We start from the raw sequence: 17,638 nt of genomic DNA, 5'->3' as shown, positions 1-17,638 counted from the left end.
TTAGGAGCCGTTCCAAAAACTTTCGGCAAGCTGAAGCACTGAACATTTCTGAATATCAGGCCGTCATAAGACTTTGAAGACGCGCTCCTTGAGATGTTACTCCCGAATTCTTTTTTGAAAGCAATACTGCTCTCACTTTCGAGCCATTAGCGTGGTCGTGGCGCTTCCACCATTGACCTTTAGCTGACCCCTGTGGTGACGTCACGCCAGACCGAGAGAGACGGGGCCCCAGCTCGCGCGGTCAGCATGGCCGCGGCGGAGCTGCCACGGCGCACTGCGCAGCTGCCGCGAGAGGGCGCGCGTTGCTATGACGTCACACCAGGGGGATAAAGCTGGGGGAGCACCTCGGTTGCTCCCAGTTGCTGTGGTGGAGCTACCTCGGTATGTCGGATGATGTGTATAAGGCAAAGCTCCAACGAAATGCAGCAGCCAGGAAACGCCAGCGCACTGAAGAAACAGATGAAGAGGTGGTGGCTCGCCTCGAGCCAGTAGGCAGGCCCGTGGATTTCCTTTTCATCCTTCTCCCAGTCACAACAACAACAACCGTCGGCGCAGAGCGGCGGTAGACCGGCGGATGCGGGCTGAAGAAACGAATGAAGTTGCTTTCGCGATTTCCGGGCGTAACCAAGCTTAGCCTCTGCCAATTTTTGTGTCAAAATAACTTCAACGTACCCCTTCAGACAGTATTGGCTGACCAAAAGCTCTCCAGATGGTTGCAGATATAACCTCCTGTCCTGAGGTCCGTTATTACTAAATATACTAGCCCATATACTTTACCTGCCTGCAATCGCTTTTAACGGGGCTGGTGCAGAAAGATGGTCTGAATTTTCTAACCCTAAAACTTTTGAGACCAAAGCACATGCAGCCCCTAAGATGACAACAAATTATGTGGCAAGTCCTGCCCAAGTTGAGCATGTCCTTCACTTTCTCTCTATAGCGACTTTGGGAAAGAGACAATTTTCCAGCTTCACTCTGCGTGGTGCTTACATGCACTCCTTTCTTTATGGTCACATTTGCTTCAGAACTTCCTCCATTTTACATGCTTTGATTACATATACTCCCTCAGTATGGTGCTGTGAGCTACTATTCCAATTCTGAAACAGAGCGTGCATGCCAAGAAAGCTGAGATTCTCACGCACATACAAGCACAACGCACAAGGCAGCAGTATGTGATCGCAGCACTTCGTCAGGGCGAGCTCTGGAACTGGCGTAACGGCCGGCTTCCTTTGATGCTGGCACCAATGACCACACATAAATAATTCAGGAGGCTATGTGGAACCTCAACCCCATGTTCAGCATAGGAATGTCGCTGTCGAAGGATTGAAACAAGCGAAAAGCTGAGGAAGAGAACCGGTGTTTTCAGCCTCTAAGGGAACAATCGTATTTCTTCACTGAATCTCAAGACAAGGTGATGTGTTTAATTTTGCCGTGAGACCAAAAATATCGGACAACAAACCTCTACAAAAAGCTAGAAACGTTGCTTACTCAATTAAATATTTTTCTTGCTAACACACAATACCATGAATTATTCCCCATTTTCCCTCTTCAGCTTTGCTTGCTCACTTTTCGTTCTGAGTAATGATGCTGATGCTTTGTGGCTGTTTATTTTGTGCAAGAAAAACTAAGCAACACTGGAAAAATTCTAGTATCCCGATGCCTATAGGGGAAAATACAAGGCATCATATGGACGTGCGGATCGGCTGTTGGTCACAAGGTAGCATTCCAGCACACTACACCTCTTCACTTCATGTAGGGAAAACATAAGCGAAGTAAGAACAGCTGAGCATCTTTTGTTTACTTCTTTTCGTTCCTCTACTCATTGTATGCAGCGTCGCACTGCCGCGGTGCATATGCTAGAGCGTAACTGCAGGCACACTAGACATGGAAGGAAACATGTTTTTAATAACAGCATGTCAAAGTGTGGCCTAAGAGTTCTGAGCACTGGGCAATGAACTGCTTATGGTGACCACAATCTTCAGTTCCCCGGCTCTGACGAAGCCTCCCGACTTGAGATCCGACAGCTTCGTCAAGAAGCGGTGGCCAGGAAATGGAAAGCCTGACAAAAATTTTCTCATGACGACACTCTTGGATTCCTCTCCATGCAACACAGCCACTGTGAAGGCATCTGATGACAAGCGAGATGTTTCCAGGAAACCACCGCAATGTAGGCTCAAACACAGCTGGTCTTCGCCACGGCTTTTACCTGCCGACAGGTATACAATGAAGTACGTGTCCCTGCGATGCCATTGAGTAACCGTAGCAAATCTGCGCAGAGGACCTGAAGGCTCAAATAACACATCTGCATTTGTGATGGTCAACAGGTAGCTCACTTGCATGCTGTCTTCACTGCCTTGAAGTGGCGTTGACAGGGCGGCATCCATAACGTGGCAGAAGGAAGGCCCAACCCTTCTGCAGAAAGCTGTTGCGCCGCACACATCGGGTTTAACCCAACGGCGCAACTCTTCTATGGACATGGACGCCTGATGAACAAAAAGCTCCAGCTTCCGAAGGATTAGCTTCTCCTCCAGGCACCAAGGTAAGGATATCTGAGTAGCCCTGGCTTCAGCCGCAGCAACTGAATCTCTCGTTGCCGAACTCCCTTGCAGTAGACAGGCAAGCGCATCCTGCTGACATCGAAGGTCTGCCTTAACTGTAGTTGACATGTTTCCTGCAATTGCATTCATTTCACTCTTCAGGCCCTGTTCGGATTGCTCAAGTTTCCGTTGGATTTCCTGTAGCTGGGCGCTCTGGTTCTTTGCACATTCAGCCAATTCATTTATTTGACTCTGAAAAATGGGTAAAAGCTCCTGGTAGGGGTCTCTCAGTAATGTCTTCAATTCTTGAAGAGCACAACTGACGTCCTGAACAGTCAGCATGTTATCCTGCGAGCAGACCTGCTCTGTAACCGAGAGGGGACTGTTCACAAGGCATCCGGTTAAGTAGTGATCCGGGAGATCTTTGTGAAGAACACTCCTTTCACACTGCGGGCATTCCAGTGCATGGAATGTGCAGTTGTCTTCATAGTGTCGCAAAACAGCTTCCATGGTGCCTATGAAGTTGCACCCCTGGGTACGGTTCCAACAGTGCACCTTCAAAAGAAAAAAAAGAGCACGCAGTAATCATTTTGATTTTCAGAGATGTGCTGGCATTCCGCATTGTGTAGACTTCACACAATCTTCTGGAAAAAAGCATGCAAAGCAGTCTGAATGCAGCTCCAGTTTTTTCACATCTTGTACTACGAAGAATTAAGTGAGAGACTAAACCTGAGTGCTATGCAATAATTTTGATTTTCAAAAATTGCTGTGCCGGCTTTCTGCATAGTGCGGACCTGACGAAACCGACTGGAAACAAAGCAGGCAAGGAAGTTTAAATAAAACTCCAGTTTTTTCACATCTTGTGCTATAAAGAATTAAGTTAGTAGAGAGACTAAATGTGCAGTGAGAGTCAGAAGAAATGCGCCAACATCGTCTTGTCAGACAAAGAGCGTGAAGGCTGCTTTTGAACCCTTCAGGTTGTTAAATTTAGAATCGGAAAACAAGTTGGATGTGATAGATTCACTCTAACCACCTCAATAATGGTGAAACTTCCAACAAATTGGTGCTCTACGGTCACAGTTGCAGCAAGCGAAAGAATGGGTGTTGTCCAAAAACGAGTGTTCTGTTTCGCCGTCGGGAGTGAGTGACGCGGGAGATTGTGGAAGCTTTTCTTATAGCGAGAACCGGACATTCACGTGTTAGTGATCCACTCGTTAGCCTATCCGGACAGGAGATAGATTTTTTTAGAGAAGCGACTAAGACTTGCTTGCTAATATTTTCTCGCTTAAAGTTCGGTGTGGCATGTGATTGCTATGGGTTGTTGTTGGTTTTCGTGTATATATTGAAGTCTCTCACTCGGAACAAAAGGTCTTTAGTTGCGAGTAAGCACAGTGTGCCCCCTTTTGTGTCATTGTCTGCTAGCACTTGAGATTTCCACAATGAACGTCTACCAACTTGCTCAATTTTCTGCCCTGCTGCTCACTAACTAAGCCTGGCCTCGATTTTAATCACAAAAGTTGCTGTTATTTATTGTTTGTTGCTTTGCGAGACCTTGTCTCCTTTCATTTGCAGACTACTCGCGATGCAGGAGTACCAAAAAAAGCACTCTTGTTTCTGCCTACTGATGGTACATTGTTTGAAATCTTGGGCAGAAGCGTTCAATTCCCAAATGCATTTGAGCCGCGACTGAGCATTGAAGGGACACTGAGGGGAACCCCATCCAATAATTATTCTCAGTAAAAGTTGATTCTCTGCCTCTTTATGCGTACATTGACATTTCTTTCACAGTAAAATATTAGTATATGCCTGAGAAAACTGAATTCAAAAATTTTCCCGCTACTTCAAACTCCTAACGTCTACAACGAAAAGGAAAAGTTGCCGTCATTTTGAAGTGAATGGCGATGTATCTTAGCCTCTGGGGCTCATGCCCAAAAATTGATGTTGGCGCGTGTATTTTATTTGCGAAATTGCCTTTTGACGGTTACACCTGTATTTCGTTTCGCAGTCTTTTCTAGCTTATAAAGTTCCGTTTCTGATGAGATTGGTCTCTCTGTGATCAGAATGCGGCACTATGTGCATACGGGCAAGCTTCAATACGTCCACAGTGTTCCTATAATGATTCCCTCTGAAGTGTTTGCTACGCGTGCAACAGGATCTCAGTTGGGGTGAAATATCCTCTTATAGCTAAAGCAATATGCATGTGTGACCAGCAGAAGTCCGTCTTGTCTAACTTCTGTTGCTCCTGAAATATATGAACAGCGAGAACGGTACAGCGGGTTCACTAACCTTCAAACTGTTTGCTTTCCGAATGGGCATTGGAATTATGTGGCACTCGTCTTCAGCGAAAGGCTCCTGGTCCAACGGACAAATTGTGCTGCCCCTCTGGGCAAAGGCTCTGTGGCATAGCTCGCACAGAAGGTGAGAACAGGGCAGTAGTACTGTGCTCTTGGGGATCATCTGGCAAAGGTCGCACACATGCGAATGCGGCACGGCCTCAGCGAACAGGGTAGGTCGCCAGTTGACTCCGGCAACATGACCGTGCAACCGATGTATCGTTTGTTGACCTGGATCCGGCATGGCACCGTTAGCGGTGGCGACACCTGCAACAAGCACAACAGGTTGGCTGTAACATGCATTTCGAGAATGATCGATGCCGTTAGACAAGATACACCAGCCTCCTTATCCTGTAGTGTGTACTATGAAGCTACATTTTTGTTAGAGAAAAAAAAAGGGACATGAATAGAAAATATCAAACAAAGCATGATGATGACGATGATGATAGACTGATTATTCTTTGGGAACACTACCGTCGGATTGCATGCGTGGAAGGTGGCAGCACTGCTGAGAAAACTGGAAATATATGACATGAAATACTTCCACACTCAAAGTGGCCGCAAAAAAATGACAAATGACAGTGACCGTTTTTGTGGCATCTTTGCAGTCAGATTCACGATTTACAAAGAGCAAAAATGCTGCTCGGAACACTGGCGCTGTGGTCAGAAAAACAGAAAACACTGCATGGGATGTTTGCAATAGATAGTATTGGATTTGGTGCATTCTCACTTGATGGTGGTAAGTGGTAAAGAGGGTCCCTGTCGGCACTCCAGATGCCGACGCACTTTTGCTCTCCTCGGCCTCCGCTTCTATGCCGGTCAGCAAAAGCATCACTAAAATGGAGCGTATTTCTGCTCCCAATCAAGAACAGCTAGTTTAGACTTCACCAACTTGAGTCCTACTGAGCTCGATATGCTCTTGACAGCTCCCGCTGCTGGGGTTCCAACGAAGGACTTCAGGCAACAGCCAGCAAGGCCTCAAGTATGGCACAGACTGAAATATCTGAAAGTACTGAAGCTGATTTGACAGGCAATGAAGAATATTAGGCATTGAGCCCCATTCGCACCTTAAAAGAACCCAAAGGTGCGTACTATGTGTTTATGAACCTTTTCCTCATGTACTGATAAATGGGGGCGGGGGGGATAGTGTATTAGTGCATGTTGTCAAGTTACACTTGGCCATATTCGCTTTCATAATGTGCTAGTGCAACATATCAGCATTTTGTGGCGCTGTCGTAGTATTACTCTCGGGGTTATCAACGGGTTGTCAATGCAGCCGCTGGCTGACTTATAATTAAAACACGGCGCACATCATGTAGCAGTGGAAAAACCTGGCCAATCAAATGGGTGATTGGTGATAAGCGACCCTGTAACCGCACATCACCCACAGGGTTGAATCATGGAGAACCCAGAGCTCCGGCTCAGGGTGTTTGAATTCTGCAGTGCTCCATGTTGTCTATTTTGAGCTTCACTCAAGAGCAATCTGCATGAACGAAGATACCTTCAAGTAAGGCTTTCTTTTCGAGAAGACAATTCATGATTGTATCTCAGCTATTCCTACTCTGCGTTTCATTTACAAGCAGGGTCATGAATGCCTTGCTTGCAGTGCAAGGTCTACATGCCAAGTGGGCATGCAGTATATGTTCAACTATATCGGAAATGAGGTAATCTGCTGCACAGTGTGTGTTCGCAGAGGTGTCCATACAAGACTTATTTTGAAACTTATACATGCAGCGTTTCGATGGAGGCGAAACGCAAAAGGTGCCCCTGTGTTGTGCAATGTCAGTGCACGTTAAAGATCCCCAGATGGTCAAAATTCCACTACCGCACCTCTTTCTCTCTTTCTTCTTTCACTCCAACCTTCCTCCCTTACCTTACAGTGCAGTTCAGGTGTCCACTGAGATATGTGAGACAGATACTGCGCCATTTCCTTTCCTCGAAAAAAAAATAATAGTAATAAAAAAATCCATACATGCAGTATTACACAATGCATTGTAGCAGCGATGAGGCAGTTCACAAAGCTGCCTATGACCAGTTTATTTCATCTATACTATAATCAAAGGCATTTACAATATAATAAAGGTGACTCCTAGAATTAAAATATCTGTACATGCATTTAAATTGCCCATTTCAGGAGGTATCACTGCCCAGCATACAGGAAAGCTGTTTGCTGACTGTTGAGGTAGCTTGGCAAAGGACATCGTTTTGTGGTGTCCTCTTGTGTAGTTGCAAAGATCCATGCAACATTTCTGCTGATGAACTAACAGGCTTCAGACACCCAGAGTACTAGGAAGCAAGAGGTGAATCTACAGCAGTGAGTTGTAAAACTTTACTGGAACTGGGAGCAATTTCGATGTAAAAATCAGGCACTGGCACTATCAGGAAAATAGCTTGTGTTTCTAGATAGATGGCAACCAGCGAAGATCTGAGCTGTATCAGTGTGCATCACTCGAACTCATCGCTCTTTTCAATTTCGTGCTGGCAGTTCCTGTATTTATACGTGGAAACAGCAAGCAATAAAGAGCTGATAGCCAGCATTCGTGTAGTCGTGTGTTCCTTCTTTGTCCCGTCTTGTTAAACGCCATTTTTCCCCCATCAGGACCAAATGCAGCTCTGCCTGTCTTCATGGGTGAACCCGTGTATCTAGTGCCACAATGTAGAATGCCACTGAGCAGGTAAAGCAATGTAGTGTTTCAAGCAATTTTTCTGGCATTAGAAGAGCTGCAGATGCTGTGGCCACTTCCCATGTGCAGGCCAAAATTCAGAACATCGAAGGAGAAAGCCTCACTATAACATTAACTGCCCGCGTCTGTATAAATACAGATCTCATACAGATCTCATTGCACTGCTGTTCTGCAAATTGTAATTTATGAGCATCTACTAGCTCAGTTTTTGAAGGTTGTTCTTGAACATCTGGAGTAAATGCCGCTGGAACTGCGTGCGGGACATGAGACAGGGCTTCTGGAAAACTGTGATGCAAGGCACAGAGATCCATGACATTGCTGTCTAGGTCTTGCTCATAGAACAAAAACAGAACACAGTACACAATGCCACCACTGAAATGTTTGTATTTCTGCCCTATGTGAACATTAGTGATATTCTGCCATGAAAGCAAAGTAAATAATGGGCGCAGCAATTCTGCAGCTTAAATGAGGTAAATAGTGAAGCAAAGCAGCCGCATTCCCATCCCTGCTTGTACCGTATTCACACTCTCAATCAGGTGATAGAGAAATGTGCAGAATATAACCAACCGCTCTATATAGTCTTCATAGATTACAAGAAAGCATTTGACTCGATCGAAACCTCGAGAAATCATGCAGGTACTGCGGAATCCGTGTAGAAGAGCCTTATGCAAAATACTGAAAGATACCTATAGCTATGACTATGGTAGCTACCATAGTCCTCCATAAAGTCAGCAATAAAATTCCAATAAGGAAGGGTATCAGGCAGGGAGAGACAATCTCTTCAAAGCTATTCACTGCCTGTTTACAGAAGGTATTCAGAGTTTTCAAGTGGGAAGAGTTGGGGATAAGAGTTAATGGAGAAAACATTAGTAATCTGCAATTCGCTGATGACATTGCCTTGCTAAGTCACTCTGCAAATGAACTGCAAAGCACGATCAATGAGTTAGACAGGCAGAGCAGAATGGTAGGTCTTAAAATTAATATGCAGAAAACCAAAGTAGAGTTCAACAGTCTAGGGAGGGAGCCGGAGTTACAATTGGTAGCAAGGTGCTGGAAGTAGTAAGAGAATATGTCTACTTAGGGCAGGTAGTGACCGCAGATCTGGATCATGAGAGGGAAATAACTAGAAGAATAAGAATGGGGTGGAGTGCATATGGCAGGTTCTCTCAGATCATGAATGATAGCTTACCAATATCCCTGAAGAGAAAAGTATGTAACAGTCGTATCTTACCGGTACTCATCTATCAGGAAGAAACGTGGGGGATAATGAAAAGGGCTCAAGTTAAGAAGAACGCAGCAGTCAGTGGAAAGGAAAATGATAGGTGTAACGTTAAGAGATGGGAAGAGGGCAGAGTGGGTGAGAGAACAAACACAGGGTTAATGACATCCTATACGGAATAAAGAGAAAGAAATGGCCCTGGGCAGGGCGTGCAATGCGAATGCAAGATAACCGCTGGTCCTTAAGGGTAACGGAATGGATTCCAAGAGAAGGCAAGCGTAGCAGGGGGCGGAGAAAGTTAGGTGGGCAGATGAGATTAAGAAGTTTGCGGGGATAGGGTTGCCACAGCTGCCACAAGACAGGGTAGAATGGAGAGATAGAGGAGAGGCCTTTGCACTACAGAAGACGGTCTCCCTGATGGTGATAATGCCCTCGCCATACCCTTCCACATCCAGGGTAACTACCCCACGGTAGGAGATTCCTTCACTCTCGCCACACTGCCCTCCTTCCAAGCTAACCACCTTCTGGACGATTCCCGGGGTAACCACCCTGCAGTTACGTTTTCCTGCGCTCTCACCACACCCTCCTACTTCCTCAGAAACATCAATCAGTCAGTTCCCCTGGTAACCACCGTCCAGCTATGGCTTTCTACGCTCTAGCCATAAAGCCTCCTTCCATCATAGTTTCTTACTATTACCTAGAGGGAAAGCTGGCGACCCCTCTATGGGAGTTTGCATGGAGACCACTCGAGGCCACTTCAGCCACCAAGGGCGCTCAAAGCATCATGGGGCGGTGAGCTACTTGTTGCGGAACTGCACTTTTGGCCAAAAAATAATAGAAAAATAAAGCTGTTAGATAACTACGAATGTCCTAACATTCAATATCTTGTCTAATGATTGCAACAAACGAGCAGAAAAGCCTTTAAGTGCAAAGTTTGCCCAAAATAAGAGATGACTAGCTTTCCTATTGGCCAAGTGATGAACACTAAAAAAACTAATATTGCGTAATTAACAGGCACACTTTTAAAAGTAAATATGTTTTCAAAAAAAAAAATGTTGCTTAGATACTTTACGAGGTTTTTTAATGGCATTTCGGAAGAGTAAAACCTTTTATTGGCGTCGTGTGTCGTCGCGTTTTCACTACTATGGCTTTTGCACACTGCGTTCGCGCGAAAGTCGTCTGCGCACACACGGACAGCGTTTTTGGAATGAAACATCTTAGTAATGACACTCCGTGTTCCTGAAAAACTACGACTGTTCCGCAACAAGTAGCTCACCGCCCCATGATGCTTTGAGCGCCCATGGCGGCTGAAGGGCAGCGCCGCCAGCTTTCCCTCTAGGTAATAGTAAGAAACTCTATGCCTTCCATGGTAACTCTCCTCATCCTTCCAGAATAACTACTCACAGGTTGGTTTCCATGGCAACCACCGACTGGTTGCACCTTTTTATGCTCTTGCCATGCTCTTTTCCCTCCACGGTAACCATCCTCCAGTTGGGATTCCTCCACTCTCTCAATACGCCCGTCCTTCCACAGTAACCACAATCCGGATGGTTCCTGCGGTAACCACCTTGAGTGGTTCCCATGGCAACACACCCACTGGTCACGCCGACTATGACATACTGCTACTACTATGACGCAAAACCAGGAATGGGCACTTAACAGCTCCCACTCTAAAAGGTAAAGATTAATCCTTTAAACCCACTAAATGCTAAAACAGTGAGAGGACATCGTGAAGAGAAAAGGAAAGATTTGCTTGTAAATGGTAAATGGCATGCAATATTTGGTAACCAAGTTTCGCCAGTTTGCTAATTGGCATGCAGTCTTGTCAACTGCCTATTTTATGTGAACTTGCTCAGTAAGCACGATCCCTCCTAGATGAGGTCACTGAAAGGAGTGTGTTAGAAACTTGGCGCCGTGGCCTGGTGAATCACCGTGCTCATCTTCAGAAAGCTCTGTGCCAGCTTGACCAAGTGTACATACAGATAGCTGTCTAGTGTTGCTCCCAAACCTGCATATATTATTTCAGATTCCATCAGCTCACGTCACCAAATGGCATTTAATAAACATCTGCTGGCACTTTCACTTTCACACAAAATGATGTACAGTTATTTCAACAAGATATGCGGTGTGCAGTAAGAGTCCGAGTTCTGTGCTGTTGCCACCAGTGATAATTTGAAATTGTATGATGCGCAGAGGATGTGCAGTGGATATGTCCTTGCTATAATGCTCAGCACATTTAGATTAAAGTGTGCTGAATATTGTGCTGAAAGTGTGCTGAAGAAGTGAATATTCTGGCCAGGTCTCACAGAGAAAGAAAACAAAATCTCCGACTCAAGTGCAAATCAAAGCGGAAATAATGCAGCAAGAAAGTACTGTCCAGAATATTTGTCACCCTTCGAAAGGAATGCAAGGAAAGGGCAGGATGACCCTGATTTTTGAAGTACGATAAATTATAAGCCTAAAGCAGTGTACTTAAAGTGACTTCAAATGCACTTTTGCATGCATAGTTCTCCTGAAAAATCTCATGTAATGTGAATGAAGCATAGTTTTGTCTCTGTAAACAACACGGATAGATTGTATCTGTCACATTTAAGAGCACTGCGGTAATGAGCCTGCAACATACGTCAGCAAGCATAAAACGTCGGACACAAAACGCTGGCTTATTCAGCGCCAGGAAGGACAATTCAGAGATGCAACACAGCAAATATGGCTGCAGTACTAGAAACGTATGATCCCATTAGTACAGTGAGGGTAACTGAGGTTCTTCAGTACACAACAAAAACAATAACACTAAAAGAGTGTAGTGGTACCATATAGCACTGCTTTAACCTCAAGTTATGGGAGCTTACAACACTGGACAAGTGACAGAGCCCCTGGCATTGAAGCCACTCACGACAACTGCTGCTTCTACTGCTGCCTCCAGGCTTGGCACCAGTGGGCTGTTACTGCAGGCTCAGGTAGGACCACAGCTTGCCCGAGTCCCGTGCCGAGGTCGTCTTGACAGCTGATCGAAAACACAGAGCCCCGTATTAGTCAAGAGGGGCAGCCCCACAAGAGTCCAGCAGCACAAGATTGACCTCAGCCTAACAGTGCTGGGCGAAGTCAACTATTAACGCAAGTTAATTCATTTGTTTCCACCTCCGCTTGAATGCAGTAGTGACAGGGGCAAGGCTGAGTGACATGGGCAGCATTGAGAGCGTAGAGCAGGCTTGAAGTACTTTACTTCCTCCAGATGTAAATATGCTGCATCCCAGGGCCACAACTATCGTTAATGAAAAACAGACAGCAGAAAAAGAAAGCTCCAAGACTGTTGCTTGTTGGCTAACAGAGGTTAGTTCTGCATGTTTCAGGGCTCTGAACTAGAGAAGCTCTAGCTATCAGTTTAAGCCCTTGACTGGACTAATAGTTAGAAAAATGTCCCTGTAAGGTGAAACTTGTCTCATTTTGCTTTTTTTTCATGATATGGCTCATGCAGTCATAATTTGAGCCAGCATTTACATCCAAAGCAGCTCAATGGCGGTTCTCAGCTTATGTTGAGGCTGCTGACAACCAAATATTTTTTCTCCTGTCACCTACAGAACTTCATCACTACGCTCGACAGTAAATGGAAAAAAGTGGCCATACCATTAATGTCATGAACTCCCCTACACTCAAGTGAGAGCCAACTCACTAGAGCTTTCATCCCCTGAGGCTGGGGCTTGACAAATCATGTGATGTTCACGAACTCTAATCACAATTTAATGGCAGCCAGGTGGTCCGCGAGCACAACCTCATCAGCTGCATCAATGCTATGACCCTGGCACTCGCTGCCATTTCACTGTCTCACTTCAGAGTGCAATAAAAATAGTTTGACATAAGTATGAACAAGGTAACTTACGCGCACAATGCGCAGTATTCATCTTGAACAACCCAAAATGCACTCTGCGAGCTCACAGTCTCCAGTAGCCCAAGGCAGGGGCACAGAGTGGAGCATGAGTGGGCGTCTTGGAAACAAGTCCCTAACCAAGCTGTCACATTGGCAAATGCAATATCAGCATTGGTTGGAAGATTTATAGCAATTTTACGTCGCACCGTCAGCTAATCATTGAGTGCTGACACCACCTGGAAATGTTAATGGTCGGTAATGATATGACTGACAACTTGTACTCAACAAAGCACGCCTTAAAGCGGCAGAGACATACAATTTTCCTTTGTGTAATTCTGCTTTGGGATTATATGCAACACATTAGTAAATCTGGATCACCATGTGAAATTTTCTTGCACTCAACAAATAATTCATGATTGAATCTCTTCTCCAATACAGCTTCTGTTTCGGTCTGAGCAGTCAAATGATGGCTGCAGCGTCACAAGTGGGTATGCAATCACATAAGGCACACAAAAACTGCAGTATAATATCTCTTTGTCCAGTTGCTGTCATTCCAGCTTCTGAGCAGTTTAGCATAAGAGTTGGCATGAATTAAAATGACAAAGCAGCAATTATATTGCAGTTTTTTATGCCACACGTAATCGCACATTCACTTGTGATGTCGCAACCATCATTCGGTCACCTGAAACCAAAACTTCACAGTAAAAAAAATAAATTACAAATTATTTATTGAGTGTTGGCAACTCCACTTAGTGAGCCATGTTTACTGTTATATGCATCATTTCAAAGCAAAAGCACACCAGGAGTTTGTGTCTTCACGCCTTTAAATGTAAGAAAACGCAACTGAACATGAGAGAGAACAAAGTACCTGCTCCCCTGAATAATGCCTTTGTTATAAAATAAACTACGCTAAACGATGCGACTCTAGACAAGTGCTAGGTGACTAGGCGAGTCTAGATGAGCGCTGGTCCTGTAGTGTACGAACTTGCCCAGCTTTCCATCTTGTGACAGTACAATTAATGCAGTGGCATATCAGTAAAAGAAATCAATTACTACAGCTGCAAAATATGTGAAAACTGAAGGCCCAACTACATGTAAAGTTGGCAGATTCACCGCATTGTACTATGCCATCTGAACTCAGCACATATAAGATCTTTAGACAATTTTGATATCTTCATGAATTAATTCTCTTTGCAGATAAGTTAGCTTCAACTCTCTTGGTCATTTTTTAACCCCGATGATCGCCTTCATTAGAATCATCAGCATCGCATTAGCATGCAGAATAACATGACAACCAAGCATTCGATCATTCGAGGATGCTGTCGTTCTGCTTGAAGAAGATCATCACGCTCGAGGTTCAAGCCCTGTTTGGTATTTGGGCCCTAGGAGCCTTCTTGGGAGCACGCACGACTCGTGGGAAAGATCCTGAAATCTGAATACTGGAGACAAGTGCGGCTATACCAAGACTGCCTCAGATGTGTCACCCATCAAGAAGAGCCTGGCTGCATGGAACAACAAAGATACCAAGAAACAGCGCCCATCCTGTGTTCTGAGGCGGTTTTTTGCGCTCCCCTCTAATGTTTCAAATACGATCCAACGAGCACAAGCTCAAATTTTAGTCAGTATGAACTGGCCTCGTTTTTGAAGCACTCACAGCACATACCGGTCAAAATCTAGTTCTAAACATTGGCGAAGACAGCGCCTGAGTTCCAAAAAGGGAGGTGTAGTCTGGTCGGCAATTTCCTCACTGGCGTCCCAGAACCCTCCTCGCAGCGCCGCCTCTCCTCCTCCGCTCCCCTCCCCCTCCTCTTTTTTTCTCCCTTCTCCTCTTTTGTTTTTTCACTGCTGTTGGGCTCTTCGGTCTATTCCTCCGGCGAGTCTGCCTCTGCGCCCCGCCGCCGCGGTTTCTTGCGGTTCTGTCGTGCAAAATCGCGATTCTGCGCGTCTTCTGGATCACGCGGTCTGTGTTCTTTAATATTTTTCGTGTTTTATAGTTTAATTTCTTTATTATTTTGTTTCTTTTCATATTTGCATTTCTTTATTTCTTTTATTTCACTCACGAAACCCGTCCGTTCACTAGATGTGCCTTTTCTCTAATATTTTTCGTGTTTTATGATCTAATTTCTTTATATTTTTGTTTCTTTTCATACTCGCAATTTTTTCTTTTGTTTTATTTGACTCACAAAACCCGTGCGTTCACTAGATCTGCCTTTATTCATGCTCAAACCGTGTACGTGGCGGAATGGCAGCGACTAAGTGCCAAACGCCCTGGTTCGATTCCCAGTCTCTAAAGTTTTTTTTTTCTTTGCCGGAACTCGAACACACTTGCTAGCATTCCCTGCTCAGGACAGTATGAGGCATTAAAGGCTTTCGCCTTAATTAACCGATTCTGCTCGTATTTTCTTTCATAGCTGTTGTGCTCCTGGCGAGCTTCTAGGGCGGCCGGCTCGCGATTTTCGCGTTGCCCTTCGAGCCATTTGTGTGGCCGGCACGTTCCTCGCGCAAAGAAGGCGACTGCGCACGTACTTAAAATGTCGTTAAAGGGCGATTCACTCGACGGTCCGTTCGCCCGCGGCCCGCGCACTACTACCTGCTCTCATTCCGTGATATTCTCTCGTATTACCGAGACAAACGAAGGGAATACGCACCCCCGCTCCGTCCCTCACCATAGCTGAGCCTGCACATTGGCGACAACTACAAACCCGGACTGCTCAATACCCAATACTGCTGCATGCCGGATACCCAGACCAATTCTCGTCATCATGCAAACTTTGCGGCAAACCAGGAGACTTCTTACACACCCTCCTCACATGCCCCACCTTCCCTCATCCCCCATCACCAACCGCGGCGGAGTCTTACTGGGAGTCTCTTCTGACCAGAGCGCCGGCGCTCACCGAAGGATTACGCTCCAGGGGCTATTCTTCGCGTTGTAAGGGTGCCTTTTCCTCACATTGAGGAGGCACCCAAGTGTCATGTAGGGGGCTTCGCCCCCACGATTTACATCATTGGCAATAAACGTTTTCACCACCACCTACGTGTCCATGCGTCAGCACATTGAGAGGCGCGCTGACCAGGCCGCAGGCCGACAGCGCGCCTCTTAATGTGGTGACGCATGAACACGTAGTGCGCGGGCCGCGGGCGAACGGATCGTCGTGCGAATCGGCCTTTAACGCCATTTTAAGTACGTGCGCAGTCGCCTTCTTTGCGCGAGGAACGTGCCGGCCACACAAATGGCTCGAAGGGCAACGCGAAAATCGCGAGCCGGCCGCCCTAGAAGCTCGCCAGGAGCACAACAGCTATGAAAGAAAATACGAGCAGAATCGGTTAATTAAGGCGAAAGCCTTTAATGCCTCATACTGTCCTGAGCAGGGAATGCTAGCAAGTGTGTTCGAGTTCCGGCAAAGAAAAAAAAAAACTTTAGAGACTGGGAATCGAACCAGGGCGTTTGGCACTTAGTCGCTGCCATTCCGCCACGTACACGGTTTGAGCATGAATAAAGGCAGATCTAGTGAACGCACGGGTTTTGTGAGTCAAATAAAACAAAAGAAAAAATTGCGAGTATGAAAAGAAACAAAAATATAAAGAAATTAGATCATAAAACACGAAAAATATTAGAGAAAAGGCACATCTAGTGAACGGACGGGTTTCGTGAGTGAAATAAAAGAAATAAAAAAATGCAAATATGAAAAACAAAATAATAAAGAAATTAAACTATAAAACACGAAAAATATTAAAGAACACAGACCGCGTGATCCAGAAGACGCGCAGAATCGCGGTTTTGCACGACAGAACCGCAAGAAACCGCGGCGGCGGGGCGCAGAGGCAGACTCGCCGGAGGAATAGACCGAAGAGCCCAACAGCCGTGAAAAAACAAAAGAGGAGAACGGAGAAAAAAAGAGGAGGAGGAGAGGCGGCGCTGCGAGGAGGGTTCTGGGACGCCAGTGAGGAAATTGCGGTCTGGTCAACAATCCTGACTGCTAGTTAATAACTACGCACGCACACACGCACGCACGCGCACACGCGCGCACACACAGGACAGCAAGCATGCTTCCTCACTTCTTTTTGCCTGTAACAAATTTATTGAGAGCCGCCAGACATCGCGTTTACCGCTGGATGAAATGGAAAACAAACACACTGTCGTACAGTACATCAACAAGCAAACGTCAACAAGCGAACAAGCAGGTCCATAATTTTGCAGTATTGTTAGCTACCGTTCCCGGAAAAGGAGATTTCTGAACATACAAGGCTGACATGGAATCAGACTGATTTGATCATGTCTCAATACTTTGCTGTCGAGCAACAGTACAAACAATGTCAGATGACACACCGACCATACGATGAGCTCATATACAGCAAAAATTCTTGCACGGGATGGGACTTGACTAGAGGCACATCAAACACGATCTAGCTTTCTCGACCAGCCGAGAACAGAGGCAATGCTTCGCGCGTCAGTTACCCCGCGCTCAGAAAAAGATAAATACCCAATAACGGCTTACGTGCACGAAACACACGATGTTCTGTGGCCTCAGCGCAGAATACTGTTAAACATTAGAAGTTCGTTCCCTGACGCACAAACATATGCCGAAAACAGCACTGAAGATTTGAGAATAATGCAGACAGAGCGGTTTTCCCGGGTGATCGTCGTTCGTCACAACCATGTCTCAACAAACACACTTCAGTTGGGCACCGTAAATCTTAGTAATGCAGATGGGGGAAACACCACCACTGGCCAGGCGATGGCGCTGCGGACGCTTTAGGCGCTGGCTCGTCGAAACGCGCTAATTAGGACTGGAACATGGGAAAAAGAATTTGGAGGCACACATATTCACGCAAAATAAAAAGAAACAGGACAGTGCTTGCTGGATAGCTGAAATATGTGAAATATTTGAGTGGGTCAAGAAAATCTTGGACAGAATCTAAGCGGAAGGAGATTCAGAATGCTGGTCGCAGCTGCTGGATTGTGTAGGAGCGTTCAATTTCTTAAGGAACATTATAGCCGAGCC

The 17,638-nt window shown here is 45.7% G+C and overlaps 1 protein-coding gene across 1 annotated transcript; it reads right to left on the bottom strand.

Moving 5' to 3' along the window:
• Positions 1–1,920: 1,920 nt before the first annotated feature.
• Positions 1,921–17,270, bottom strand: LOC149324394 (uncharacterized). Its single transcript, XM_089565560.1, has 4 exons — positions 17,132–17,270; positions 11,664–11,774; positions 4,821–5,134; positions 1,921–3,089 (listed from the first exon to the last, which is right to left on the bottom strand). Exons 3-4 carry the CDS (start codon positions 5,109–5,111, stop codon positions 1,926–1,928), a joined length of 1,455 nt encoding a protein of 484 aa, XP_089421686.1. The 5' UTR covers positions 5,112–5,134; positions 11,664–11,774; positions 17,132–17,270; the 3' UTR covers positions 1,921–1,925.
• Positions 17,271–17,638: the final 368 nt, after the last annotated feature.

The sequence above is a fragment of the Amblyomma mixtum genome, unplaced genomic scaffold (genome assembly GCF_055824585.1).
Source record: "Amblyomma mixtum isolate Tamu unplaced genomic scaffold, ASM5582458v1 scaffold_43, whole genome shotgun sequence".
Classification (NCBI taxonomy): domain Eukaryota; kingdom Metazoa; phylum Arthropoda; class Arachnida; order Ixodida; family Ixodidae; genus Amblyomma; species Amblyomma mixtum.
The sequence above is the reverse complement of the archived record's forward strand: the minus strand, read 5'-3'. Positions and strand labels throughout refer to the sequence as shown.